The sequence below is a fragment of the Somniosus microcephalus genome, chromosome 10 (assembly GCF_052327205.1).
Source record: "Somniosus microcephalus isolate GS21.2 chromosome 10, FLI_Smic_1.0, whole genome shotgun sequence".
Taxonomy (NCBI): Eukaryota; Metazoa; Chordata; class Chondrichthyes; order Squaliformes; family Somniosidae; genus Somniosus; species Somniosus microcephalus.
Genome location: NC_140996.1, coordinates 119788100 through 119812004, shown reverse-complemented (window position 1 = coordinate 119812004; position 23905 = coordinate 119788100). Strand labels below are relative to the sequence as shown.

Sequence of the window (23905 nt, the reverse complement as noted above, 5' to 3'; positions counted from 1 at the left end):
ACCAATGTTCAATACAGCTGACCAGTGACCAATAACTACAGATGAAGGCTCTAGTATAGAAATTGAATCATGTCTGCCAAAGGCCCTAAACTATAGCAGCAGGAAGTTTCTTTGGAATAAGTGTGCACATTTCAACAGGGAGGCCAATGAGGAAGAGATTTCCACACTTGGGAGAGAAGGATAGAGCCAGAACATATTCTATGTGATTAAAAACAGTCTGGCGAGTGTTATATTTATATCCTTGGCTCTCAATTAGCCATCAAAGTAGCAGGCGTAAAGTTCCCAAGACACCCAAGAAGCAATGATGAGGCTGTGTATACTGAACTAATAATAAGTTGGACGAATTATCAACCTCAGGAAAATTCATGGGGCCACAAGGTTTGATATTCACCAAGTGTTGTAAATATTGTACAGACTGATGGTAAAAATTATCTGCCATTAAAAACTTGCCTTTATTTAATTCCATAAAAGGTGTTTAACCTCCATGCAAGTTTGGTGATCAGGAAATATCTAGACAAGTAATCCTTGGCCCAATCAGACACAAGGTCAAAATACACTCAACACACTTCCCTTCTGAAGGGTTTTCTTCACTATTTCATGAAACAAGAGTGCCATCTCCACTGGTACACTTTCTCCTGGTTACATCAACAGTTCAACTTTCCTCTGGCAATACAATATTACATACTTTTTAAAAATGAGCAAATCCAGCAACTTTACCCTTATAAACATGTGGCTGACTATAAGAGTTTCTAGAAGTACTGTATTGAGGCTGGAAAAAAAAAATCACATGGATCCAAAACAGCAGTTACTTTTTGTTGTTGTTGATGTAATGAAGACCTGGCTCCTCTCAATTTAGCCCAACATGTTAAAACTCAATTAAAATGAATTCTCAGCAGTTAATCTAAAGAACTAAAAAACTGATAAAACTTTCTATGGGCCACTGGCTTGTTAGGTCAAGACATGTCTTTTAAAGCTTTTGTCCCTTCTGAAACCAACAAAGGAGATTTGGTGAACACTTTATGAAGACAATTTCCTTTTGATTGGAAGTTAGTTCCAACAAATTGGGGAAATTAAAGTCAGAATCCAAATATTACATTAGGAAAATTAAAATCTTGATTGGTTAATAACTTTGTCAGTACCAAAGTTTTAGTTTTCAGTTCCACATTGCCGAGTGGGCTCTCCTCAAGCAGTTGGAATTTTTTGTTCCTGGGACTCAGATTTTGAAAATATACTTTGGCTTATCAGAAGAAAATGACTTTCCTTTTGTTTATTAAAAAAGGTGGCTGATGATCTCTACCTCAACTATTCTTTGTAAGAAAGCATTCCATCCTCCAACATATTATGCAAAGAGATTTCTCCTAACCTCCTTCTCAATTTTAAATTGATGACTTCTTGTAACTGACTCTCCCAACCAGAGAAAATAGACTTCATATTCACCCTTCAAAAGCCTTCATAATTTTAAAATCCTCCAATAAAACTCATCTTAGCCCTCCCTGCTCCAGTAGAAATAGTACCAGTATTTCAAGCATCTCCTCAATGTTTTTGATCCCTGGCATCATCATCATCACGATGAACCCATCTATAATGGGGTGTACACACGGCACTTTAAATGTGGCCGAACTATTGCCTTATTCAAATTCATTATCTCTCTACTGTTGGTCTAGAACAATCCTATAAAAATATTAAACATTTTCGGTCTTGTTACTTAGAATTTTGAGTCTTAATTTTCATCACCGTCCCATCATATTTCTACCTCATCTTACATTATTCTCTCTCTATTTGAGAGAGGAGACTTGGTGCAGAGGCTCGAATCTAAAAATGGAAATATAGCATGACCTGTTATAACAACATCTTAAGTGAGAATGAAACTTATATGGTGAGTAGGACAGAGACTGAACCAGGAATGAGGCAGAGAAAATACATCCAAGGGTCCCAGTAGTTTCTGGGCCAAGGAATAGCACACTCAAGTTTACTGTGCAGGTGGTTTTGCAAATTAGGTTTCCCCAGTGGCAGAATTAAAAATGTATCCAACCCAGGAATTGTACATTCTGGAAACACTTCAGCAGCTGTTTTAAGTACAAGGTTAAATTAACATTTCTTCATGCAGTGAAATAATCCTCTCAGAGGCATTTTTATTACTCCAAAGATAAAAAATTAAAAACCAAAGTAATGAATATAACTTCATTAGCTTATTCAAACAAACATTTATTATATTGCTGAATAAAAATGAATTTGAATCCTTGCACTAACCCCAGGACTGCGGTACCAAAATACGACATCTTCCACGTTGCTCTCATTGCACACACACAAGTTGCTGATGGCTGGTGCTCTGAAGCTGTGACTGCCATCTTGATCAATCTCTGGATTAATGCCACTTCCAAAGACAAAGCTTGCCAAGGCATGATAATGTGCCAACAGGACCATGGCATGTACCAGCTCAGCCAGGGACCAGCTGTTCTCCCCAGTTTTAAGCAATTTCTAAAAATGAAAACACAAAATAGTAGCATTAACACAATATTTCCTATTTCTTTGGGTACTCAAACTCTACGCAACTGAACAATTTCTGCAATGCACCGTAAGGTTGGTCAAATTAACACTTGTGGGCCTCAATGCTAAAGATGGTCACTAATGTGAACACAACATTTGCAGTACTTTGAGCACAAAATAGTAATAATGGCATGTAGAGGAAATAAAACTGTACTATTTTAATGAAGTGCTTCATCCACAAATCCGTAAGTCACACATTTTGGACAATATACAGACCGAAGCAGTCAAAAAGACACAGCCAATACAAAACACGATTTTTATTTTTATTTATTTTTTTTTTTTTTTTTTAAAAACAGAAATTGAAAAATTATAAATCTTTAAAAATGTAAAGACACGGCTCAGTGGAAAAATTGACCACCTATTTCTCAACTACATATTGCCCCATGACAACATCATCCGAAAACATGACAGACTCCAAACGTACACTGTCGCTCAAAACACGCAGCGCTCTCACCATACCTCTCGACCCCTCCACTGTCTGATTTGTCAAACTGCTTGTCCAACAACCAGTACTGAATAATTCCCTCCAACTAGAGGAAGACCGAAGCTATTGGCCAGGTTTTGCTCATCTGTGGGTCCGGGGCAGGCAACGTCAGTGGCGGGTCCCAGCCTCCACTATCGCCTGGGCCTCCTTCTCGACTGAGGAGTGTCGAATTTCGGGGCCCTGGAGGGTCCGTGAAAAGAAGGCCACGGGTCTCCCCGCCTGGTTAAGGGTTGCGGCTAGGGCGAAGTCGGATGCATCGCTCTCCACTTGGAAAGGGATGGACTCATCCACTGCGTGCATTGTGGCCTTCGCAATGTCCTCTTTTATGAGGGTGAAGGCCGCACGGGCCTCTGCCGTCAGGGGGAAGGAGGTTGACTTGATGAGGGGCCGGGCTTTGTCCGCATAGTTGGGCACCCACTGGGCGTAGTAAGAGAAGAACCCTAGGCATCTCTTCAGGGCTTTTAGGCCGGGGGGGGGGGGGGGGGTAGTTCCAGGAGGGGGCGCATTCGGTCGGGGCCGATGACTCAGTTTTCCACCACGCAGCCAAGAATAGCGAGGCGCGCGGTGCGGAACATACATTTTTCTCTGTTGTATGTCAGATTCAGCCGTTGGGCCGTACGGAGGAATTTTTCTAGGTTGGCGTCGTGGTCCTGCCGGTCATGGCCGCAGATGGTGACGTTGTCTAGATAGGGGAAGGTGGCCTGCAGCGCGTTCTGGTCAACCATCCGGTCCATCTCCCTTTGGAAGACCGAGACCCCGTTGGTGACGCCGAAGGGGACTCGGAGGAAGTGGTAGAGGCGACCGTCAGCCTCGAAGGCCGTGTACTGGCGGTCCTCAGGCCTGATGGGGAGCTGGTGGTATGCCGACTTCAGATCAATCGTCGAGAATACCCGGTATTGTGCTATCTGGTTGACCATGTCAGATATGCGGGGAAGTGGGTATGCGTCTAATTGCGTGTATCGATTGATCGTCTGGCTGTAATCAATAACCAGGCGCTGTTTTTCGCCGGTCTTTATTACCACCACTTGGGCTCGCCATGGGCTGGTGCTGCCCTCCATAATCCCTTCCTTCAGGAGTCTTTGTACTTCTGATTTAATAAAGCTCCTATCCCCGGCACTGTACCGCCTGCTTTTAGTAGCAATTGGCTTGCAGTCTTTGGAGAGGTTAGCGAACAACAGGGGGGGGGGGTTTGACCTTCAGGGTGGACAGGCTGCATACTTTGCGCAGCGCCGTGTTTAAATTCTGCTGGCTGCAGACTAAGTGGGGGCAGGGGCCCGCCATATGCCATCGTGACGCTCTCCAGATGGCACTGGAAGTCTAATCCTAGCAGTACGGGAGCACAGAGCTGTGGCAGGACGAGGAATTTAAACTCTCTGTACTCCACGCCGTTCACTGTCAGAGTCGCTACACAGTAGCCGCCGACGTCCGCCGTATGGGACTTTGAGGCCATAAAGACCTGGTGGCGTGTGCGCATAACCGATAGGGAGTAGCGTCGCACCGTGTCGGGGTGGATAAAGCTCTCCGTGCTTCCGCAGTCAAAAAGGCAATTTGTGGCATGGCCATTTACCTTTACGTTCATCATGGACCTGGCTAGTTGATGGGGCCTAGATTGGTCCAGGGTGATGGAGGCCATCGTCGAGGTCGGTGGGTCGCTGTAGTATTCGCCCGCGCCGAGGGCCTGGTCCCGAGATGGTGTCCAAGATGGCGGCTCCCCCTTGGCTGGTGGTGTCCAAAATGGCGGCCCGCACGGCTCACACGTGGTTGGTGGGGTCCAAACTGGCAGCCTGTACGGTTCACACGCGGCGCTGCTGGAATTGGGGGTTGATTTCGCCTTGCACACTCTCGCGTAGTGGCCTTTCTTGCCACATTTGGAGCAGGTCGCGTCCTTTGCTGGGCATTGCTGTCTGGGGTGCTTGGCCTGGCCGCAGAAGTAGCATTTCTGGCCTCTGGTCATTGCAGCTGTAGTTGGGCTGCTGGCGGCTTGTGGCCTTACCGGGTCCCAAGATGGCTGCTCCCGTGGCATCCACGTGGCCATCCGGTCAGGGGGGTAGGCGTCCATGTTCTGGAGGGCCACGTCTAACGAGTTAGCGAGGGCCACCGTCTTCTGCAGGTCGAGCCCCCTCTGTTCCAGCAGCCTCTGCCGAGTATAGTTGGACCTCATGCCGGCTACGTAGGCGTCTCGGATCAGGTCTTCCGTGCATTCCTTGGCCGTCACCGCTTTGCAATTACAGTCCCGGCCGAGGACTCAGTGCCAGTAAATATTCAGCGCCCGATTCCTCGGGGCTGTTTTCGGGTAGCCAGGAGGTGTCTGGCGTAGACCTCGTTAACAGGCCTCACGTATTGTTCCTTTAGCGTCGCGATGGCGGCCGCGTAAGTAGTGGCGTCTCGGATGATCGAGTAGACTCGGTGGCTCACCCGTGAGTTCAAGACAAGCCGTTTCGCGTCATCTGTAGTGACAGTAGTGCTGGAGGCCTCCAGGAAGGCTTCGAAACAGCTCAGCCAGTGTTCAAAGTTATTGGCTGCATCTGTTGCTCGAGGATCCAGGTCTAAACGTTCCGGCTTCAAGATTTGCTCCATGTTGAAAATTAGCCAATAAAATTGATGCGCTATCAACAATACCAAAGACTACGAGATGGACTTAAATGAAGTAGGCTTTTATTGACTAAGAACTAGAGCATGCCTCTGCTAGTGAATCCATCCTAAGAGCTCCCGGGGGAAGGGTGGTGAGTCACCTTTATACCCGGGCTTAGGGGTGGAGCCAGGGGCTGAGACATGCCTGGACTTGTACAGGGTTAACAGTGGTTTACCACACTTATGTCCTTCTCAATTATCATCTTAAAAGCGTATATTATGGTCACTATTGCCTAGATGTTTCCCTACTTTTACTTCTCTTATCTGCTCTGGTTCATTCCCCTTTACTAGATCCAATAGTGAATCCTCCCTTGTTGGGCTTTTTACATATTGGGTTAGAAAGGAGTCCTGTACACAATGTAGGAACTCAATTCCCCTATTCCCTTTACTTACTGTCCAATTAATATTAGGGTAGTTGAAATCCCCCATGATTATTATTTTATGTTTTTTACTCATTTCCCTAATTTGTCTGCATATTTCTTCCTCCACCTCCCTTCCACTTCGTACCTGTTGAACAGGACCAGCGTCTGCGAGACCTCCTTCTCAACCTCTCCTAAATTCCCACTACCCGGCTCCCTAACAGTTACATCCACCCCTTCCTGAACCTGTGATTTTCTCTGGGGTGTGACTGCATTCTGGATAAACTGTCTAGAAATTCCTCCTCCTCCCTTATGTGTCAGAGTGTCTCCAACTCGCACTCCAGCTCAATGACTGAGCCGGAGAGATTAGAGATGGAGTCATCTCCTGTAGACGTGTTCGCTCGGGACAGGCTCACTGTCCAAACTCCCACATGCTGCAGTCCAGACACACAACCTGCCCTGCCATATCTTAGTCTAGCCTGATTTTATTTATTTAATTAGTTAAAGTCTTTATTCAATGATTATTTATAGTTATAATTAGTTTAACTAGTTAAACTATAAATTTAACAGTACTTTGTAGTTTCCTGCACTAGTTTGAACCACTGTCCTAGGTTAGAGAGAGAGAAAAAAAACCTTAATACTCACCAACCAATCACCTACCTGCTGTCCCGTGAAGTCACTCCTTGGTTTTTTTGGCAATCGAAGGTTCGGCCGGTGCTGATACCACCTCCATCAGCCGGTTTCCTTAAAAGGGACCATGGCCAACTTTAGTTTGACATTTGTGCTGTCAGTGTTCGACAGTATTGAAGTGCTGCAAACACTGAATGACTGCACAGAGGTGCAGGTCTGCACCCAGGTACTCCCAGGACTCCCTCGATATGCTTATGGAGGGAGTCACAGCACGCAGGGAGGTCCTCTTCCCTTCCCATGGGCAGAAGAGACCTCCCCAGGACACCAACACATCCTGGTTGCACATTGCACAGGTCACAAGCAGGGATGTCGTCAGGAGGACATGGGTGCAGTGGCACAAACCTTTCAATTATCTCATTAGATCACGAAGCGTTAGTACAAAGCCACACTCACTTTTGTTGTGCTGTGCCTCATCACTCTACCTACCCTACCACTGTTCATCCTTACTCACACCAACTTAACTCGCACCTCCACCCATCCCTCTCTCTCTCTACAGTATCGCATCCCCATCTCACTAGCCACCCCTCACACTCACCCTCATCCTAGTGCAATCACAGTAGAGAAGATTTGATAGATGTGCTCAAAATCATGAGGGGTCTGGACAGAGTAGAGAGAAAAATGGTTCCCATTGGCAGAAGGGTCGAGAACCAGAGGACACCGATTTAAGGAGATTGGCAGAAGAACCAAAGGCAACATGAGGAAAAACTTTACTCAGCGAATGGTTATGATCTGGAATGCACTGCCTGAAAGGGTGGTGGAGGCAGACTCAATCATGGCTTTCAAAAGGGAGTTGAATAAGTACCTGAAGGAAGAGAATTTGCAGGGCTACAGGAAAAGGCTGGGGGAGTGGGACTAGCTGGAGTGCTCTTGCAGAGAGCTGGCACGGGCTCAACAGGCCGAATGGCCTTCTTCCGTGCTGTAACCATTCTGTGATACCAACTAACAACACACACAAGGGTAGCCTCTTGGGTGTTTTATCCAATGTTCATGTAAAGTTTGTGTTAATGTGCAGTCAAACATTGAAACCACACTTTCCGTTCTTGGACAGATGTGTGCGCACCTTTGGAAGTGGCTTAGTGAGTTGCAGAGAATGGCGCGACATAACGGTTCCCCCGCTCTGGTGGAGAGTGTGAAAGGAACGGCTTGGGCATTGTAGGGATGCTGCGGGGTGGTGCCAACCTGGCGCATCATGTGGCAGCCAGGGTGTACAGTGTAAAGTTAAGTAAATCTGGCCATGATGAGGCCATCCCGGGCAGCAATGTTCTCGGGTGCTGATGCCCTGTGTCTTGTGCAGCATCAGGTGGTTGCGGAGAAGGTTGGTGGTGCTGCTGGTGTTGGGCTGATCGTGTCTGATTCGGAGGACCGATTTAGAGGACCAAGGTGAGACAGTATAAAGGACACCCAAGGTAATGGAATAGATGGCAGAAGCATTGTATCAATGTTGAAAGAGTTCTTCCAATGAGTTGATATTGGATGGAGAGTGGAAAGCCTGCAGAATCTGTGCTGGAAATGGATTGAGAAAAGTGATGATCTGTCAGGTGGGAGCTTTTCCTGTACATGAAGCTGTCAAGTAATCAGCTGGAGCAATGGCCACTGAACTCCCGCCTCAGGTTGACAGCTGTGGTCCCCATGGTCATGAAGTTAAAGTTAAAATGCAAGTTAAAAAAGCCTGTTAATGATCTGTCAACAAGGCAATAATGCATTTAATTGGGTCGCCCGCCGCTGCCAGTCAGGTCTGCTCAGCGCTGACAGACCCGACCTGGGAAAGGTGCGTTGCGGCAGGTTGACAGCAGGGTCCCGAACTGTCAAAAAAAAACTTTCCCACCGACCCGCCACTGATCCCACCCGCTGACCCCCCCCAGAAAATTCCGGCCATTGCATTCGGCCCCCACCATAAACTCCGTTCCTTAGCCTTGGCCACTGTTGGAGGCTGAACCAGACTGCTCACAATCGGGGTGTCCTATTTGATGCGGAGATGAGCTTCCGACCACATATCCACTCCTTCACCAAGACCGCCTACTGCCACCTCTTCAACATTGCCCGTCTCCACCCCTTCCTCAGCTCATCTGCTGCCAAAAACCTCATCCATGTCTTGGTTACCTCTAGATTTCACTATTCCAATGATCTTCTGGCCAGCCTCCCATCTTCCACCCTCCATAAACTTGCTCATCCAAATCTCTGCTGCCCATATCCTAACTTGCATCAAGTCCCATTCACCCATCACCCCGTTGCCCTACACTGGCTCCCGGTCCAGCAATGCCATGATTTTAAAATTCTCATCTTTGTTATTAAATCCCTCCATGGCCTCACCCCTCCCAGTCTCCAACTTCCTCCAGACCTATAACCCTCAGATCTCTGCACACCTCAAATTCTGGCCTCTTGCACATCCTTTATTTTAATCGCTCCATGATTGGTGGCTGTGCCTCGGGTCCAAGCTCTGGAATTTCCTCCCTAAACCTCTCCTCCTGTAAGATGCTCCTGAAAACCTACCACTTCCTGTCCTAAAAGCTCCTTACATGGCTTGGTGTCAAATTTCATTTGATAACACTCCAGTGAAGCACCTTGGGACATTTTACCATGTTAAAGGCACTGTATAAATGCAAATTGTTGTGCTGGATTAGATCATTTTAGCTGGGATGAGAATTCCCGACAGTTGGCCTGAACAATCTCTTGTTGGGGGCGGGGGGGGGGGGGAAGGGGGGTCAGTGGGAAGTCAGTCAAGTTTTGTTACCAATTGTTAGAAACGCATTCTGGGAGCTTTTGCAGAAAACAAATATTTACAAGTGACCTCTCCACAGAAGTCAGCAGAACAATTAAATTTGGTTTTAAGTGTCTATGCTGTGGATTATCTACGCGAGCTGATCACCCATGGAGTCAGGACCAAGTATAGTCTTCAGGTGTGGGGTTAGAGGTCAGGGGATAATTGGATCAGAGCATAGACACATAATTCAGTCCCTATTTTAAAAAGTCATACATTCGGTCATTGTTTTTAGAAAAACCACATTGATTATGGGTAATTGTGCCACTGGCAGCTGAGGGTAAGTTGTGGGATCACTGACCTATTGGAGGTGGGAAAGGAAGATATGAAGTCACAGTGAATTAAAAACCTGAAGATTGGCTTGCAAGGTCTCAGCAGCCAGAGCCTGCAACTGCATGTTGCATCAAATTTTTTTGGAATCAACTCAGGATACCCCAATACTGTACAATAATCAATCGTCATAACGAGAATCACATTTAACTTAATAGGATCCCCATAGATGGAACTGGACAGGAACTTTCAATGCATTTTTGAAAGAAAATGTTGCGATCCACTTTGCATTTTTTTTATAGCTATAAATACTTAATAAATGTAATATTTATCGGAGAAGGAAATGCATACAAAAACATGATTTGTAGGAACATGGCAAATTTTACTATAATTAAGATTTCTATATAATGTAACGAACCAATCTGCAAAATGTTCATATAACCAGCCATTAAATTCTGCAGCCAAACAGAAACAAGAAAACTTAAAATGCTTTATACAAAAAAAAAATTAAACTTCCAGAATGTCCCATTAGGGGCTGAGTGGTGTGGCACTGTGGGCAACAATTAATTGAGTGATTTGACCCATTTTGAATTCAGCTTAAACCAAATGAAATCATCTGCTTTCTGTGTGAGGACCCAAAATGAATTTGCATTTAACCAATCTTAATCTAGTTATGAATCTGTTTGTAATTCAATACTAATTTGGGAATCTCACTTGGGTTGCAAGGATATCTGGTGGGCAGAGTGTAAATGTTTAGACTGGTTTGTGTGGGGGCTTCTTCTGAAGTTGGGTCAGTGTTGCTAAGAAAGCTATGGTTTAGTGCAATATATGGTGTGCAAATACTTAATGTTGACATTGGGTAGGAAAGAATGGAAAATTGTTTCATTCTTCAGAATGAAGTATCACTCATTTTTGAAAAGCACAAAATGGAGTTTCCCTTCTAAGTGAATTTAAAAAAGCCTGCTTGTGTTAGTAAAATTCACCATTTAGCTTACCATATAATTGGAGAATTGCGTAACAGGAGTAAATAGGGCATTGTTTGATGTTTAGATGTGAAATGCTCATGATACTTTTTTTTTGGGGGGGGGGGGGGGGGGAAGTAAAAAGGCCACACCATGGTAGAGTAGCAAAAATGTTGAAATCTCAGGATTAATTTAAAACAGAATATAAAATTCTATATGGAAGAGAAAAAAACCCATGAATGCTAAAAACCTGAAATAACAAATTGCTGGAAATGCACAATTGGGCGACGAGCACATGAAAGGCAGATATGTTAACAAGACATGGCATCATAAATGCTAACTTTAAAAAATGATCAACTTGCAGAGCCAGTATTTTCTGTGTTATTTCTGAAAAACCAAATCTGTTTTTCCTTTCAGTGCAAACATACAATTAGGGAACAAACAATGCTAAAATTATAGAAGTCTATTAAGAGCCTATAATCAATCATTTCAAAAGTACAAAGTCTGTTCAAAGTTTACCTTAATGTGTTCCTTAGTGATCAGCCAGGGCCTGTGTGCAAGGATTTTGTTGATCTCGTTGAGGTTTTTCAGTTTCTGTGGGATGTACTCTAAGCCATTTAGCCACTCCCCATCGCCACCCACCTGCAAGAACTCATTTATATGAGTGTTTACCAGATAGGAACACTGGTGCCTGGCAGCAGCCTAGTTAGAAAAGGTCACAAAAAGTATAAGGATACACAGTCAATAGCAGTACTATCCATTCTGAAAATGGGGAAGATGAGCGTATTGTAGATTTTGAACATGCTAGGAACTGTTTGTGAAGCAGTGTTCTAAAATCTACAATTATACACCTTTGAGGTCACCATTGCCATTAGATTACAGATAGATGTAGATCTTAATTTCTACCTCTGAGATTCCATTTATGTAATGGCAGCAATTAATGCAGAAAAATGACCAGTTTGGAGGTCAAATAAAGAACTGCATAATCCAACAGTCTCACACCTTCATGTACTTTGTCCTCAAAATGGGGAGGAGAATTTCAGTGTAGAAAAGTCTTGGAGATTTTTGTTCAGTGTCACAAAAAGGAAGGAGCTGCCCGTGTCTTAGATCAGCTCCATTCATTTCAATTGGGACTACAACTTTGCAGCAGCCTGACTTCACAAAAACAAACTATGGCTGACAACAGAGGGGCTTTAAATGGGAAGCAGCCTTGCCATGGCAAAGTCTTCATGATGTGTCAAAAAATAAAAAAAAAAGTGCTTTTTTCCCCCCCCCACCTCCTTGACATCAAAAGGAATATTTTGCATAGAAGAACTGACCTAAACTTACCTTCAAATGTTACAGCTGCTATTTGGATTAAAACTAAGTAGAAGTGGATTATAATCTAGGATTTTGCAGTAAGTGAATGACTGCCACAACCCTCCTTCATCCTTTAACTGTAAAATTAATTTTGCACTTTAAGTTTTTTGTTAAAATAATGCATTACACATTACTGAACAACTCTGTACATAGCGATTACTGCATTCACTCACCAAATGCTTAGCCAGTAGGTTTCAGAGTAACAGCTAGCAAAATCTGGACCATACCCTTATTACCTCCTGCCCCAACTGATTAGTGAAACGATGATGCAACTAAATATGTTTCACCTGATAAAAAGGAGTAAATATAATGAAGATGCATCTATTTGTGGTTACTTATTTAATAACAGCCCAAGCACAAGGAGAAAACATGGATATAATGTAATAATCTAGTGTACAAAGATCACCTATAGCCAGTTTGGACATGAACCATAATTTTAACTAGTTTTTTTTTTTTTTTTTTTGAAGTGAGCACAGCCTTAGAGGTTCATGGTTCCTTGCAGTGGTAACTGTATATTATACATAGTGGGTGACTTGCTCGTAGACTGCCATTTTTAAATATGGGTTGTAAATAAAATAAATCAATCTTGCTAAAAACTCCCATGTAAAAGAATGAAGAATTTGCATTTATACAGCACCGGTTACTACCTCAGGACATCCCAAAGTGGTTGAAAGCCAATTAAGTACTTTTGAAGTGTAGTCACTGTTGTAATGTAGCAAAAAATAATTTGTGCACAGCAAGGTCCCACAAACAGCAATGAGATAATGACTGGATAATTTGTTTTAGTGGTTGAGGGATAAATATTGGTCAGGACACGGGGGAGAACGCCTTTGCTCCTCTTCAAATAGTGTCAATGTCAAGGGATCTTTTACATCCACGTGAGGGAGTAGACAGGGCCTCGGTTGGACGTCTCATCCAAAAGACGGCACCTCCGACAGTGCAGCACACTCAGTACTGCATTGAAGTATCAGCCTAGATTATGTGCTCATGGTCTCTGGAATGGGATGTGAACTCACAACCTTCTGACTCAGGTGAGCTGAGAGTGCTACCACTGAGCTAAGGTTGACAGCTGCTAATATTTAAAAAAGTGAAAATCTGAAAATACGTAAACTATGTTACTGTATATGGCAATGTACAAGCATGACATTAATTGGTATGTAAAATCACGATCAGAACAATTGCATTTTACAATTTGTTTGGTGTCATTATTTGACTAACCCCCTGCAATGATTAAACTTTAGATGCATGATTAAAGACTAGCATTTGCATTCAGCTTGCTTTACCATTATTGCCAAATAATGCCTGTATTCAAAGGGGAGCGGTCCATCCATGCGGAGTATGTAATACTGGGTCCGGAGAAAAGACTCTAAGTATTGAGGGTGTAAACCCATGATTTGTGTGCTGTTGTCAAGGCGTCCTGTGGTGGAGTATTCTTCCAGAAGTAGCAAGTTGGTATGTCCATCTACAGGATTATCTTGGGCAATCTATATAGGAAGGCAACAATAACAAGTCATAACAGAACAGATTCCTTTAATAGTCATTATAAAATTTAAAGTTTTGTACTCCAAAGTCACTGATCATGAAAAGAACACTTCACCAAAAATACAAATAAAGCACAAGAAAAAAAAGTGTTCAATAAAAAAGTGCCTACTTTTTGAAGTCGGGGGGGGGGGGGGGGGGGGGGCAGAAAAAGAGTCAACATTTACTAAAAAAAAAACTACAGCATTTTTCATCAAGAAAAAAATTGATATTTGGGACAACAAGCATTTACAAAGCAGATTGGGATCAAAATTCTGTTTTATTCAATAATTTTACTAAATCATTACCTAATAGATTTTTCTTTTGTCAGGAAGGAGAAAGTAGTGAAATATCCCAACTCCTACCAAATCCATGAGAAACATGCTGCATCAAGAGCAACAAAAGATAATTGAAGCATTCCTTCAAATGTATCTTTAGACCAAGATCAAATAGCAATTTGTCCACATTTCCTCGCCCAGCTTTACTGTAATTGACCAGCAAAGATTTTCTAGGCTAACTGCTATAACGTCCAACAAGAATCTCCAATACAATTAACACTTTATTTGTACTATGTAGCTCAAGCTTGAATGTTTAGGTTGCTTTAAACAATTCCCTTCCAAAAATGAAAATTCCAACATCCTGGCTAAAACATCAGCAACTGTACATGAATTAAAAGCTGGTTCATACAAAACTCAGAAGTTAATTGAATGTAGAGCTGTTAAAAGGGACATGGAAGGGTAGGCAATATAGCAGATAAGCGTTTAACTTTTCTGCATATACATGTGCAAAGAAATGTTCAATGTTTTATAATTTTAAAAATGTTTGGAGCTATTATTTCACCAAGAATATAGCTTCTAAAGCATGCAAGGTCCAGTGAATGCAACTTAAATGACTGACATGGTTTCATTTAAGTCTCAACATGCAGCAAGTCTATGGTATATTAGTGCTGTATTGGACCGCTATAGAAGGTTAGCGTTCAGACTTCTGACAAATGGCAGATTTCATGTTCTTCCCCCACCCCAGCAGTGGATGAGTGCAGTGCACTTGAAGGGTGCATCACAAAAGGTGCTCAGGATAATTTTAAAAAGCACCCCACCATGTCATTTAAAACTACACTCACAACTAGTCTTTCGCTTTCCATTTTTTGCAATATTTCTGCAGCTGTTAAATTGCTCAACCACTCCACCATCTCCACTTTTGATGCCCCGTCCCATTAAAAGTTTACTCTCGCCTATCCTGGCTGTTTCCCTCCTGTTATAGCCCCCATCTTCACTTGAAGTCCAAGGATCACACAACATGCCACACAACTGGCTTAACTTCCTTTCACCTGATCTGGCTGAATCACATCAAGCCCAATTGGGCCCCTCTCTCTTCTGCCAAAACTACCCACTACTCTAGGATCACCCTGAAAAGGCATGAAAACACGCTGGCTTTTTCTCTCCACTACCAACGGTCGTCTTAAATCCCTTTCCCCTGCATCCCCCAGCCTCAAGTACGAGGAGCTCATCGACTTCTTTGTCACCAAGATCGAGACCTCCATTCATCTGCTTCACCCCACTCCATCACCAGCCCTCAAGCGTTTTCCCTTGGCTCCCAAGCCAAACCTCCCTGCAACGCTCCCACCTACACTAGCCCTGATTAGTTTATCTCCCATCATGCCCTCTCCAAGCGCATCCCCACTAAACTACTGACCACCCAACCTCAATTCCTGATCCCTATGCTAGCCAACATTGTAAGTGGTTCCCTCTCCTCAGCTACTGCTCAAAACCAGTCATCTGCTCCTCAAAAAAAAAAAAAACTACCCTTGACCCTGCCAGGATAGGAGATCCTTGCAAATTCTATCTCCAATCATTTCCACTCCAAAGCCCTCAAATGAGATGTTGCCTCAAATTAGTGTCCGCCTTTCCCACAACTCCAATGTTATAATCTCTTCAATTAGGTTTTGCCCCTGCCACAGCACTGAAATAGCCCTAATCAATATCACAAACAAAATCCTCTGTGGTTGTGACGGATTTCTCATCACACCATCCTCCTCCAACGTCTTCTCCATTGTCCAGCTCAGTGGGACTGCCCTAGCTTGGCTCCACCCTCACCTATCCAATTATAACCAGAGCATCTCTAGCAATGGCTTCTCCACCTGCCAAGTCATCTCACCAGAGTCTCCAAAATCTTTCCTCGGCCTCTTCATCTACATGCTTCGCCTTGGCAACATCAGCAGCAGACATGGAGTCTGCTTCTGATATCCACCTCTGCCTCTTCACATTTTGAAAAGACAGGCAGAATGGAAAAGGAGGGGGGGTAGCCCTGATAAAAGGTTAACATAAGGACAGTAGTGAGAAATTATCTTGGCTCAGAAGATCAGGAAGTAGAATCAGTATAGGTGGAGAGAAGAAATAACAAGGGGCACAAAACACTGGTGGGAGTAGTTTAAGAGCCCACAAGCAGCAGCTATACCGTTGGACAGAGTATTAAATCAACAAATAGGAGCTTGTAACAAAGGTAGTGCAATAATCATGGGGGACTTCAATCTTCATTTGGACTGGGCAAATCAAATTGGCAACGGTAGTCTGGAGGACGAGTTCATGGAATGCTTTCGAGATAGTTTCCTAAAACAATGTGTCATGGCACCAGCAAGGGAACTGGCTATTTTAGATCTTGTATTGTGTAATGAGACAGGTAGTGTAATGAGACAGGGTTAATTAGTAATCGCACAGTAAAGGATCCTCTGGGGAAGAGTGATCATAATACAGTAACATTTCACATGAGTTTGAGTGAAATACTTGAGTCAGGAATGAGAGTCTTAAACTTAAAGCCAATTACATAGGGAAATTAGATTAAAAGGTATGACGGTAGATAAGCAGTGGTAAACATTTAAAGAAATATTCTAAAATTCTCAACGAATATACATTCCATTAAGAAATAAAAACTCCACGGGAAAGAGATCCATCCGTGAACTTAAGGATAGTAATAGATTAAAAGACTTAAAATGTTGCAAAGAATAGTAGTATGCCAGAGGATTGGGAGAGCTTTAGAAACTAGCAAAGGATGCCCAAAAAATGGATAAAAAGGGAAAAAAATAGAATGAGTGTAAATAGGAGTGTAAATTAGCAAGAAGTATAAGAACAGATTTGTAAGAGCTTCTACAAGTATGTAAAAAGGAAGAGTGTAGCAAAAGTAAGCGTTGGTCCTTTAGAGGCTGAGACAAGTGAAATTATAATGGGGAATAAGGAAATGGCGGAGACTTTAAACAAGTATTTTGTATGTCTTCACCGTATGACACAAAAGGCATACCAAAAATAGTGGGGAACCAAGGGGCTAATGAGTACTGATAATTGCTTTAAATTCCTCAAAGAAAAAAGTACTTGAGAAACTAATGGGACTAAAAGTCGCAAAATTCCCAGACCTGATGGCCTATTTCCTAGGGTTCTAAAAGAGGTGGCTGCAGAGATAGTGGATGCATTGGTTGTGATCTTCCAATAATTCCTAGATTCTAGAACAATCCCAGCAGATTGGAAGGTAGCAAATGTAACCCCACCATTCAAGAAAGGAGGGAGAGAAAAGGGGGAACTACAGGCTAGTTAGCTTGACATCAGTCGTCAGAAAAATGCTGGAATCCATTATTAAGGAAGTGGTAACAGGACAATTAGAAAATCGTAATATGATTAGGCAGAGTCAACATGGTTTTATGAGGGAACGGTAGCATAGTGGTAATTTCACTGGACTAGTAATCCAGAGACGCAAGTTCAAATCCCACCACGGCAGCTGGGGAATTTAGATTCAGTTAATTAAATTAATCTGGAATGAAAAGCTAGTGGTGACCATGAAACTATTGGATTGTCGTAAAAACCCATCTGGTTCACTAACGTCCTTTAGGGAAGGAAATCTGCCGTCCTTACCTGGTATGTGACTCCAGACCCACAGCAATCTGGTTGACTCTGAAATGGCCTAGCAAGCCACTCAGTTGTAACAAACCGCTACGAAAAACAAAAATGAAACCGGACGGACCACCTGGCCTCGACCTCCGCACCGGCTACGGACACGGCAACTGCGCACCCAGCCCAGTCAACCCTGCGCACCCAGCCCAGTCAACCCTGCAAAGTCCTCCTCACCAACATCTGGGGGCTTGTGCCAAAATTGGGAGAGCTGTCCCACAGGCTAGTCAAGCAACAGCCTGATATAGTCCTACTCACAGAATCATACCTTTCCGCCAATGTCCCAAACTCCTCCATCGCCATCCCAGAGTATGTCCTGTCCCACCAGGGGTGGCAGCACAGTGGTACACAGTCGGGAAGGAGTGACAGTTCTCAACATCGACTCTGAACCCCATGAAGTCTCATGGCTTCAGGTCAATCATAGGCAAGGAAACCTCCTTCTGGTTACCACCTACCACCCTCCCTCAGCTGATGAATCAGTACTCCATGTTGAACACCACTTGGAAGAAGCACTGAGAGTACCAAGAGCACAGAATGTACTCGGTGATGGACAGTGAAGTCCCCCAAGAGTGGCTCAGTAGCACCATTACTGACTGAGCTAGCCAAGTCCTGAAGGACATAACTGCCAGTCTGGGCCTGCGACAGGTGGCGAGAGAACCAACACAAGGGAAAAACCTACTTGACATTATCCTCACCAATCTACCTGTCGCAGATGCATCTGTCCATGACCATATTGGTAGCAGTGACCACTGCAGTCATTATGGAGACCAAGTCCCATCTTCACACTGAGGACACCCTCCATCATGTTGTGTGGCACTGCCACCGTGCTAAATGGGATAGATTCAGAACAGATCTTGCAGCTCAAAACTAGGCATTAGCAACAGCAGAATTGTATTCCACCACAATCTGTAACCGGCATATCCCTCACTCTACCATTACCCTCAAGCCAGGCAACCAACCCTGGTTCAATGAGAAGTGTAGAAGAGGATGCCAAGAGCAGCACCAGGCATACCAAAAAATGAGTGCCAACCTGGGGAAGCTGCAACACAAGACTACATGAATGCTAAAAAGACAGGGCCAAGCGATCCCACAATCAACAGATCAGGTCAAAGCTCTGCAGTCCTGCCACATCCAGTCGTGAATGTTGGTGGACCATTAAACAACTAACGGGAGGAGGAGGCTCCATGAATATCCCCATCCTCAATGATGGTGGAGCCCAGCATGCGAGTGCAAAAGGCAAGGCTGAAGCGTTTGCAACCATCTTCAGTCTGAAGTGCTGAGTGGATGATCCATATCAGCCTACTCCTGAGGTCCCCACCATCACAGATGCCAGTCTTCAGCCAATTCGATTCACTCCACGTGATACCAAGAAACAGCTGAGCGCACGGATACAGCAAAGGCTATGAGCCCCGACAACATCCCGGCTATCGTGCTGAAGATTTGTGCTCCAGAACTAGCCGCGCCTCTAGCCAAGCTGTTCTAGTACAGCTACAACACTGGCATCTATCCGACAATGTGGAAAACTGCCCAGGTATATCCTGTCCACAAAAAGCAGGAAAATCCAATCCGGCGAATTACCGCCCCATCAGTCTACTCAATCATCAGCAAAGTGATGGAAGATGTCATCGACAGTGCTATCAAGCAGCACTCTCACAAATAACCTACTCACTGATGCCCAGTTTGGGTTCTGCCAGGAACACTCTGCTCCAGACCTCATTACAGCCTTGGTCCAAACATGGAAAAGAGCTGAATTCCAGAGGCAAGGCGAGTGTGACTGTCAAATGCTGCCCTGATGTCAAGGGCAGAGTGTGGCATCAAGGAGCCCTAGTAAAACTGAAGTCAATGGGAATCGGGGGGGCAAACACTCCACTGGCTGGAGTCATACCTAGCACAAAGGAAGATGGTTCTGGTGGTTGAAGGTCAATCATCAGCACATTGCTGCAGAAGTTCCTCAGAGCAGTGTTCTAGGCCCAGCCATCTTCAGCTGCTTCATCAATGACCTTCACTCCAACATAAGGTCAGAAATGGGGAGGTTCGCTGATGGCTGCAGAGTTCAGTGCCATTCACAACTCCTCAGATAACGAAGCAGTCCATGCCTGCATGCAACAAGACCTGGATGACATTCAGGCTTGGGCTGGTAAGTGGCAGGTAACATTCACACCACAGAAGTGCCAGGCAATGACCATCTCCAACAAGCGAGTGTCTAACCACCTCCCCTTGACATTCACAACATTACCATTGCCGAATCCCTCACTATCAACATCCTGGGGGCTACCATTGACCAGAAACTTAACTGGACCAGCCACATAAATACTGTGGCAATAAGAGGTCAGGGGCTAGGTATTCTGTGGCAAGTGTCTCACCTCCTAACTCCCCAAAGCCTTTTCACCATCTACAATGCACAAGTGAGTGTAATGCTATACACCCACTTGCCTGGATGAGTGCAGCTCCAACAACACTCAAGCAGCTCGACACCATCCAGGACAAAGCAGCCAGCTTGATTGGCACCCCATCCACTACCTTAAACAAACATTCACCCCAACCACCACCTTAAATATTCACTCCTCCACCACCGGCATACCATGGCTGCAGTGTGCACCATCTAAAGATGCACTATAGCAACTCGGCAAGGCTTCTTCAGCAGCACCTCCCAAACCCACGACCTCTTCCACCTAGAAGGACAAGGGCAGCAGGCGGATGGGAACACCACCACCTCCAAGTCACACACCATCCTGACTTAGAAGTATATCGATCCTTCATCATCACTGGTCAAAATCCTGGAACTCCCTACCAAACAGCACTGTGGGAGTACCTTCACCACAGATTGCAGCGGTTCAAGACGGCAGCTCACTGCCACCTTCTCAAGGGCAATTAGGGATGGGCAATAAATGCTGGCCTTGCCAGCGACACCCACATCCCATAAAAACAAAATTTAAAAAAAATCATGTTTAACCAATTTATTGGAGGTTTTTGAGGATGTAACTAGTATGGCAGATAAAGGGGAACCAGTGAATATAGTATGTTTGGACTGCCAAAAAGGTACTCGATAAGGTGCCACATAAAAGGTTGCTATGCAAGATAATGGCACATGGGGTTGGGGGTAATGCATTAGCATGGATAGAGGATTTGTTAACAGACAGAAAATAGTAGGGATAAACGGGTCATTTTCTGGTTGGCAGACTAACTAGTGGGGTGCTGCAAGGGTCAGTGCTTGGGCCTCAGCGATTCGCAATCTATATTAATGACTTGGAGGAAGTAACCGAATGCAACGTATCCAAGTTTGCTGACAATACAAAAGGTATGTGGGGAAAGGAAGCTGTGAGGAGGACACAGAGCCTGCAAAAGGGATGTAGACAGGTTAAGTGAGGAGGCAATAAGGTGGCAGATGAAGTATAATGTGGGGAAATGTGAGGTTAGTCAATAGGAAAACAGAATATTTTTTAAATGGAGAGAAACTATTAAACGTTGGTGTTCAGAGAGATTTAGGTGGTCTTGTACAAGAAACAGAGTTGCATGCAGGTACAGCAAGCAATTAGAAAGGCAAATGGCATGTTGGCCTTTATTGCTAGAGGGTTGGAGTAAAAGAGTAAGGAAGTCTTGCTACAATTGTACAGGGCTTTGGCGAGACCACACTGTGCACAGTTTTGGTCTCCTTACCCAAGGAAGGATATACTTGCCTTAGAGGCGGCACAACAAAGGTTCACTAAATTGATTCCTGGGGTGAGTGGGCTGCCCCATGAGGAGAGATCGAGCCTATACTCTCCGAAGTTATGAGAAGTGATCTCATTGAAACATAAGATTCTGAGGGGGGGGGGGGGGGGTTGACAGGATAAATGCCGAGAGGTTGTTTCCCCTGGCTGGAGAGTCTAGAACTAGGGGGCATAGTCTTAGGATAAGGGTTGGCCTTTAAGACTGAGATGAGGAGGAATTTCTTCACTTAAGAGGGTTGTGAATCTTTGGAATTCTCTGCCCCAAAGGGCTGTGGATGCTCAGTTGTTGAATATATTCAAGGTGGAGATAGATAGATTTTTGGACTCGAGGAATCAAAGGATATGGAGATCGGGCAGGTAAGTGGAGTCGAGGGCGAAGATCAGCCATGATCTTATTGAATGGCGGAGCAGGCTCAAGAAGCCGCATGGCCTACTCCTGCTTCTAATTCTATGCTCTTAGCTGACCAACATTGGCTCATGCCCCAAATTTTAAATTCTCACCTTTTTCATAGCCTCACCCCTTCCCATATCTGACTTGTGACCACCCCCCCTACTCTCACCTTCACCCACACACTATTCTTCTGACTGTGGCCCCTTTGTTTCCCCCTCCCTTCACTGCACCATTGGCAGCTATGCCTTCAGCTGCCTTAGGCCCACATTCTAAAATTCCCTCCGTAAACACCTCTGCCTCTCCACCTCCCTCACCTCAAAACACACCGTAGAACCATCTCTGAGTCACCTATCCCAATTACTCCTTTTCCTAAGAGTCCATTTTTTCTTGACGCCTCTGAAGGTCTTGGGACAATTTATCTGCTTATATAAATGCAAGATTTTTTCCACCAGTTATATTTTGTTTTGGGTTTTTGGTATCAAGTTATTATTTCCCTATATATAATTAAAGTCTGGCATCTCACGTACACAAAGTGCATGTCCCACTCCAAAGAATCGCACTTGTAAAGTTTGCATCACACTGTTACTTTCTAGAGTTTTGCTCATCATTTGTAAAAATACAACAAATCCCTCAATAATGTTGATTTGAAATATTACCTCTTTCTCTGGTATAAAGGCAGTTGGTCCAGTTGTCGGAGGTTGAGGAACCCGCACACCTTTTTCCTTTTGATAGAAAAAGAGTTCATGGATTAGATTCAATTGCTGAAATATTTTGAAAGCTTCAACAGACTGACATGGCCAGTAGTTACAATTGTTTTGTACACATGGGTGCAAACATTTATTAGCACACACTTCAATATTTAATGATCAAGAACCGGTTTGCAGATTCCTAAACACTACAGCATAACTCAAGTCATTTTCTTTTGGAACATATAAAGTTGTTACAAAACAGTGTCCTGTCTAATCAGATCTTGTTCACAAGCCGGTCATTCTGAAAATAAGACAGTAGGGCAAGTGATTTCAAGGTTGTAACTGATCTTGGGAGTTCATTAAAGAGAGATTATCTCATCAGGTTATTAACGTGCCCCTGAGTAATTGCTCCTACTTGGGCAACATTATAAAAACAATTTCTATGCACAGTGTAGCAAAATTAAGAAACTTGGACACATTTATAATTTGCTACATAGAACAGGAACATACTTCAAAGTGGGTTTATCTGCAGGGCTTATTATTGATATAAAGATGGAATTGAATTTCTATTCAAAACAGTTTCATTTGATTAATTTTTGTACCCCATTTCAGCATAAAGCACTCCCAGGTCTGCTATAGCATGGATACTCAGCACACGACACCTACAATATGCACATCTACACACCAACCTTGTGGTCTTTAGAATGAGATTGCCAACTTAGGGACAATTGTGTTGTGTTCATAGTAACTAGAAAATGGTTGAGACTGAACAAACTCATTTCAGTTTGGGTTATTGAAGCAATATAGAGAGGACACTTCATCCCATTACTACTTACTATTTTAACACAGTAAAACGTGCCTTGGTTGACAGTACAATATGAAATGAATGAGCCGATAATGCCATTCTTCAGTTCAGAATGGCATTGTGCACTTCATTTAGTCTCCCTAAATCAATGTTCATCACAATTTAATTTCTCAACTATCTGTGCTGTAGTTGGTGTCTCGCTCTCTCTCTGACCCCATCCTCTCCCTTTTTAATGCGATAACGAGGTATTTTGTCTAGTTTTAGCTAGGTAGCGTTTTCTTTAATTCAATCACAGCACCCAAGGAGTTCAAAAAACAGCTGCATTCAAAATCATGTCTTCAGCCTAGCTCAATATAACTGGGGGGGGTTGGTAAGGGGTGCCAAAACTAGGGGCATAACATGTAAGATAGTCACCAATAAATCCAATGAGGAATTCAGGAGAAACTTCTTTACTTAGTGGTGAAAATGTGGAACTCGCTACCACATGAAGTGCTGGAGGCAAATAGCATAGATGCAGTTAAGGGAAAGCTAGATAAGTACATGAGGGAGAAAGGAATCGAAGGATATGCTGATAGGGTTAGATGAAGCAAGGTGGGAGGCTTGTACAGAGCATAAACACCAGTAGACCTGTGGGGCTGAGAATTTTACAGCACAGAAACAGGCCTATGCAATTCTATTCTATGATGACATACTGTGTGATGTGCTCACTTATATGCACGAGAGGCAATTATTTTTGACAATTATTCAAAACCCTAAGATTGCAGGAGTATTAAGTCAGCTTGAAACTTAGAGATAGATAG

At 43.9% G+C, this 23905-nt stretch overlaps 1 protein-coding gene across 3 annotated transcripts in view; it reads right to left on the bottom strand.

Annotated features, from left to right (window-relative positions):
* The window catches only part of LOC147111661 (sestrin-3-like), a 119007-nt gene that overhangs the window by 30105 nt on the left and 64997 nt on the right, over positions 1-23905 (bottom strand). For 2 of the 3 annotated variants that reach the window (XM_085998754.1, XM_085998756.1), the window contains 4 exons: positions 22268-22333; positions 13344-13544; positions 11221-11403; positions 2251-2478 (listed from right to left, as the gene is read on the bottom strand). In XM_085998754.1, coding sequence (XP_085854880.1) covers positions 2251-2478; positions 11221-11403; positions 13344-13544; positions 22268-22333 — 678 coding nt within the window. Of the gene's footprint in view, positions 1-2250; positions 2479-4598; positions 6746-11220; positions 11404-13343; positions 13545-22267; positions 22334-23905 lie in introns of those variants that run through there. The other variant, XM_085998755.1, reaches the window with a different exon arrangement.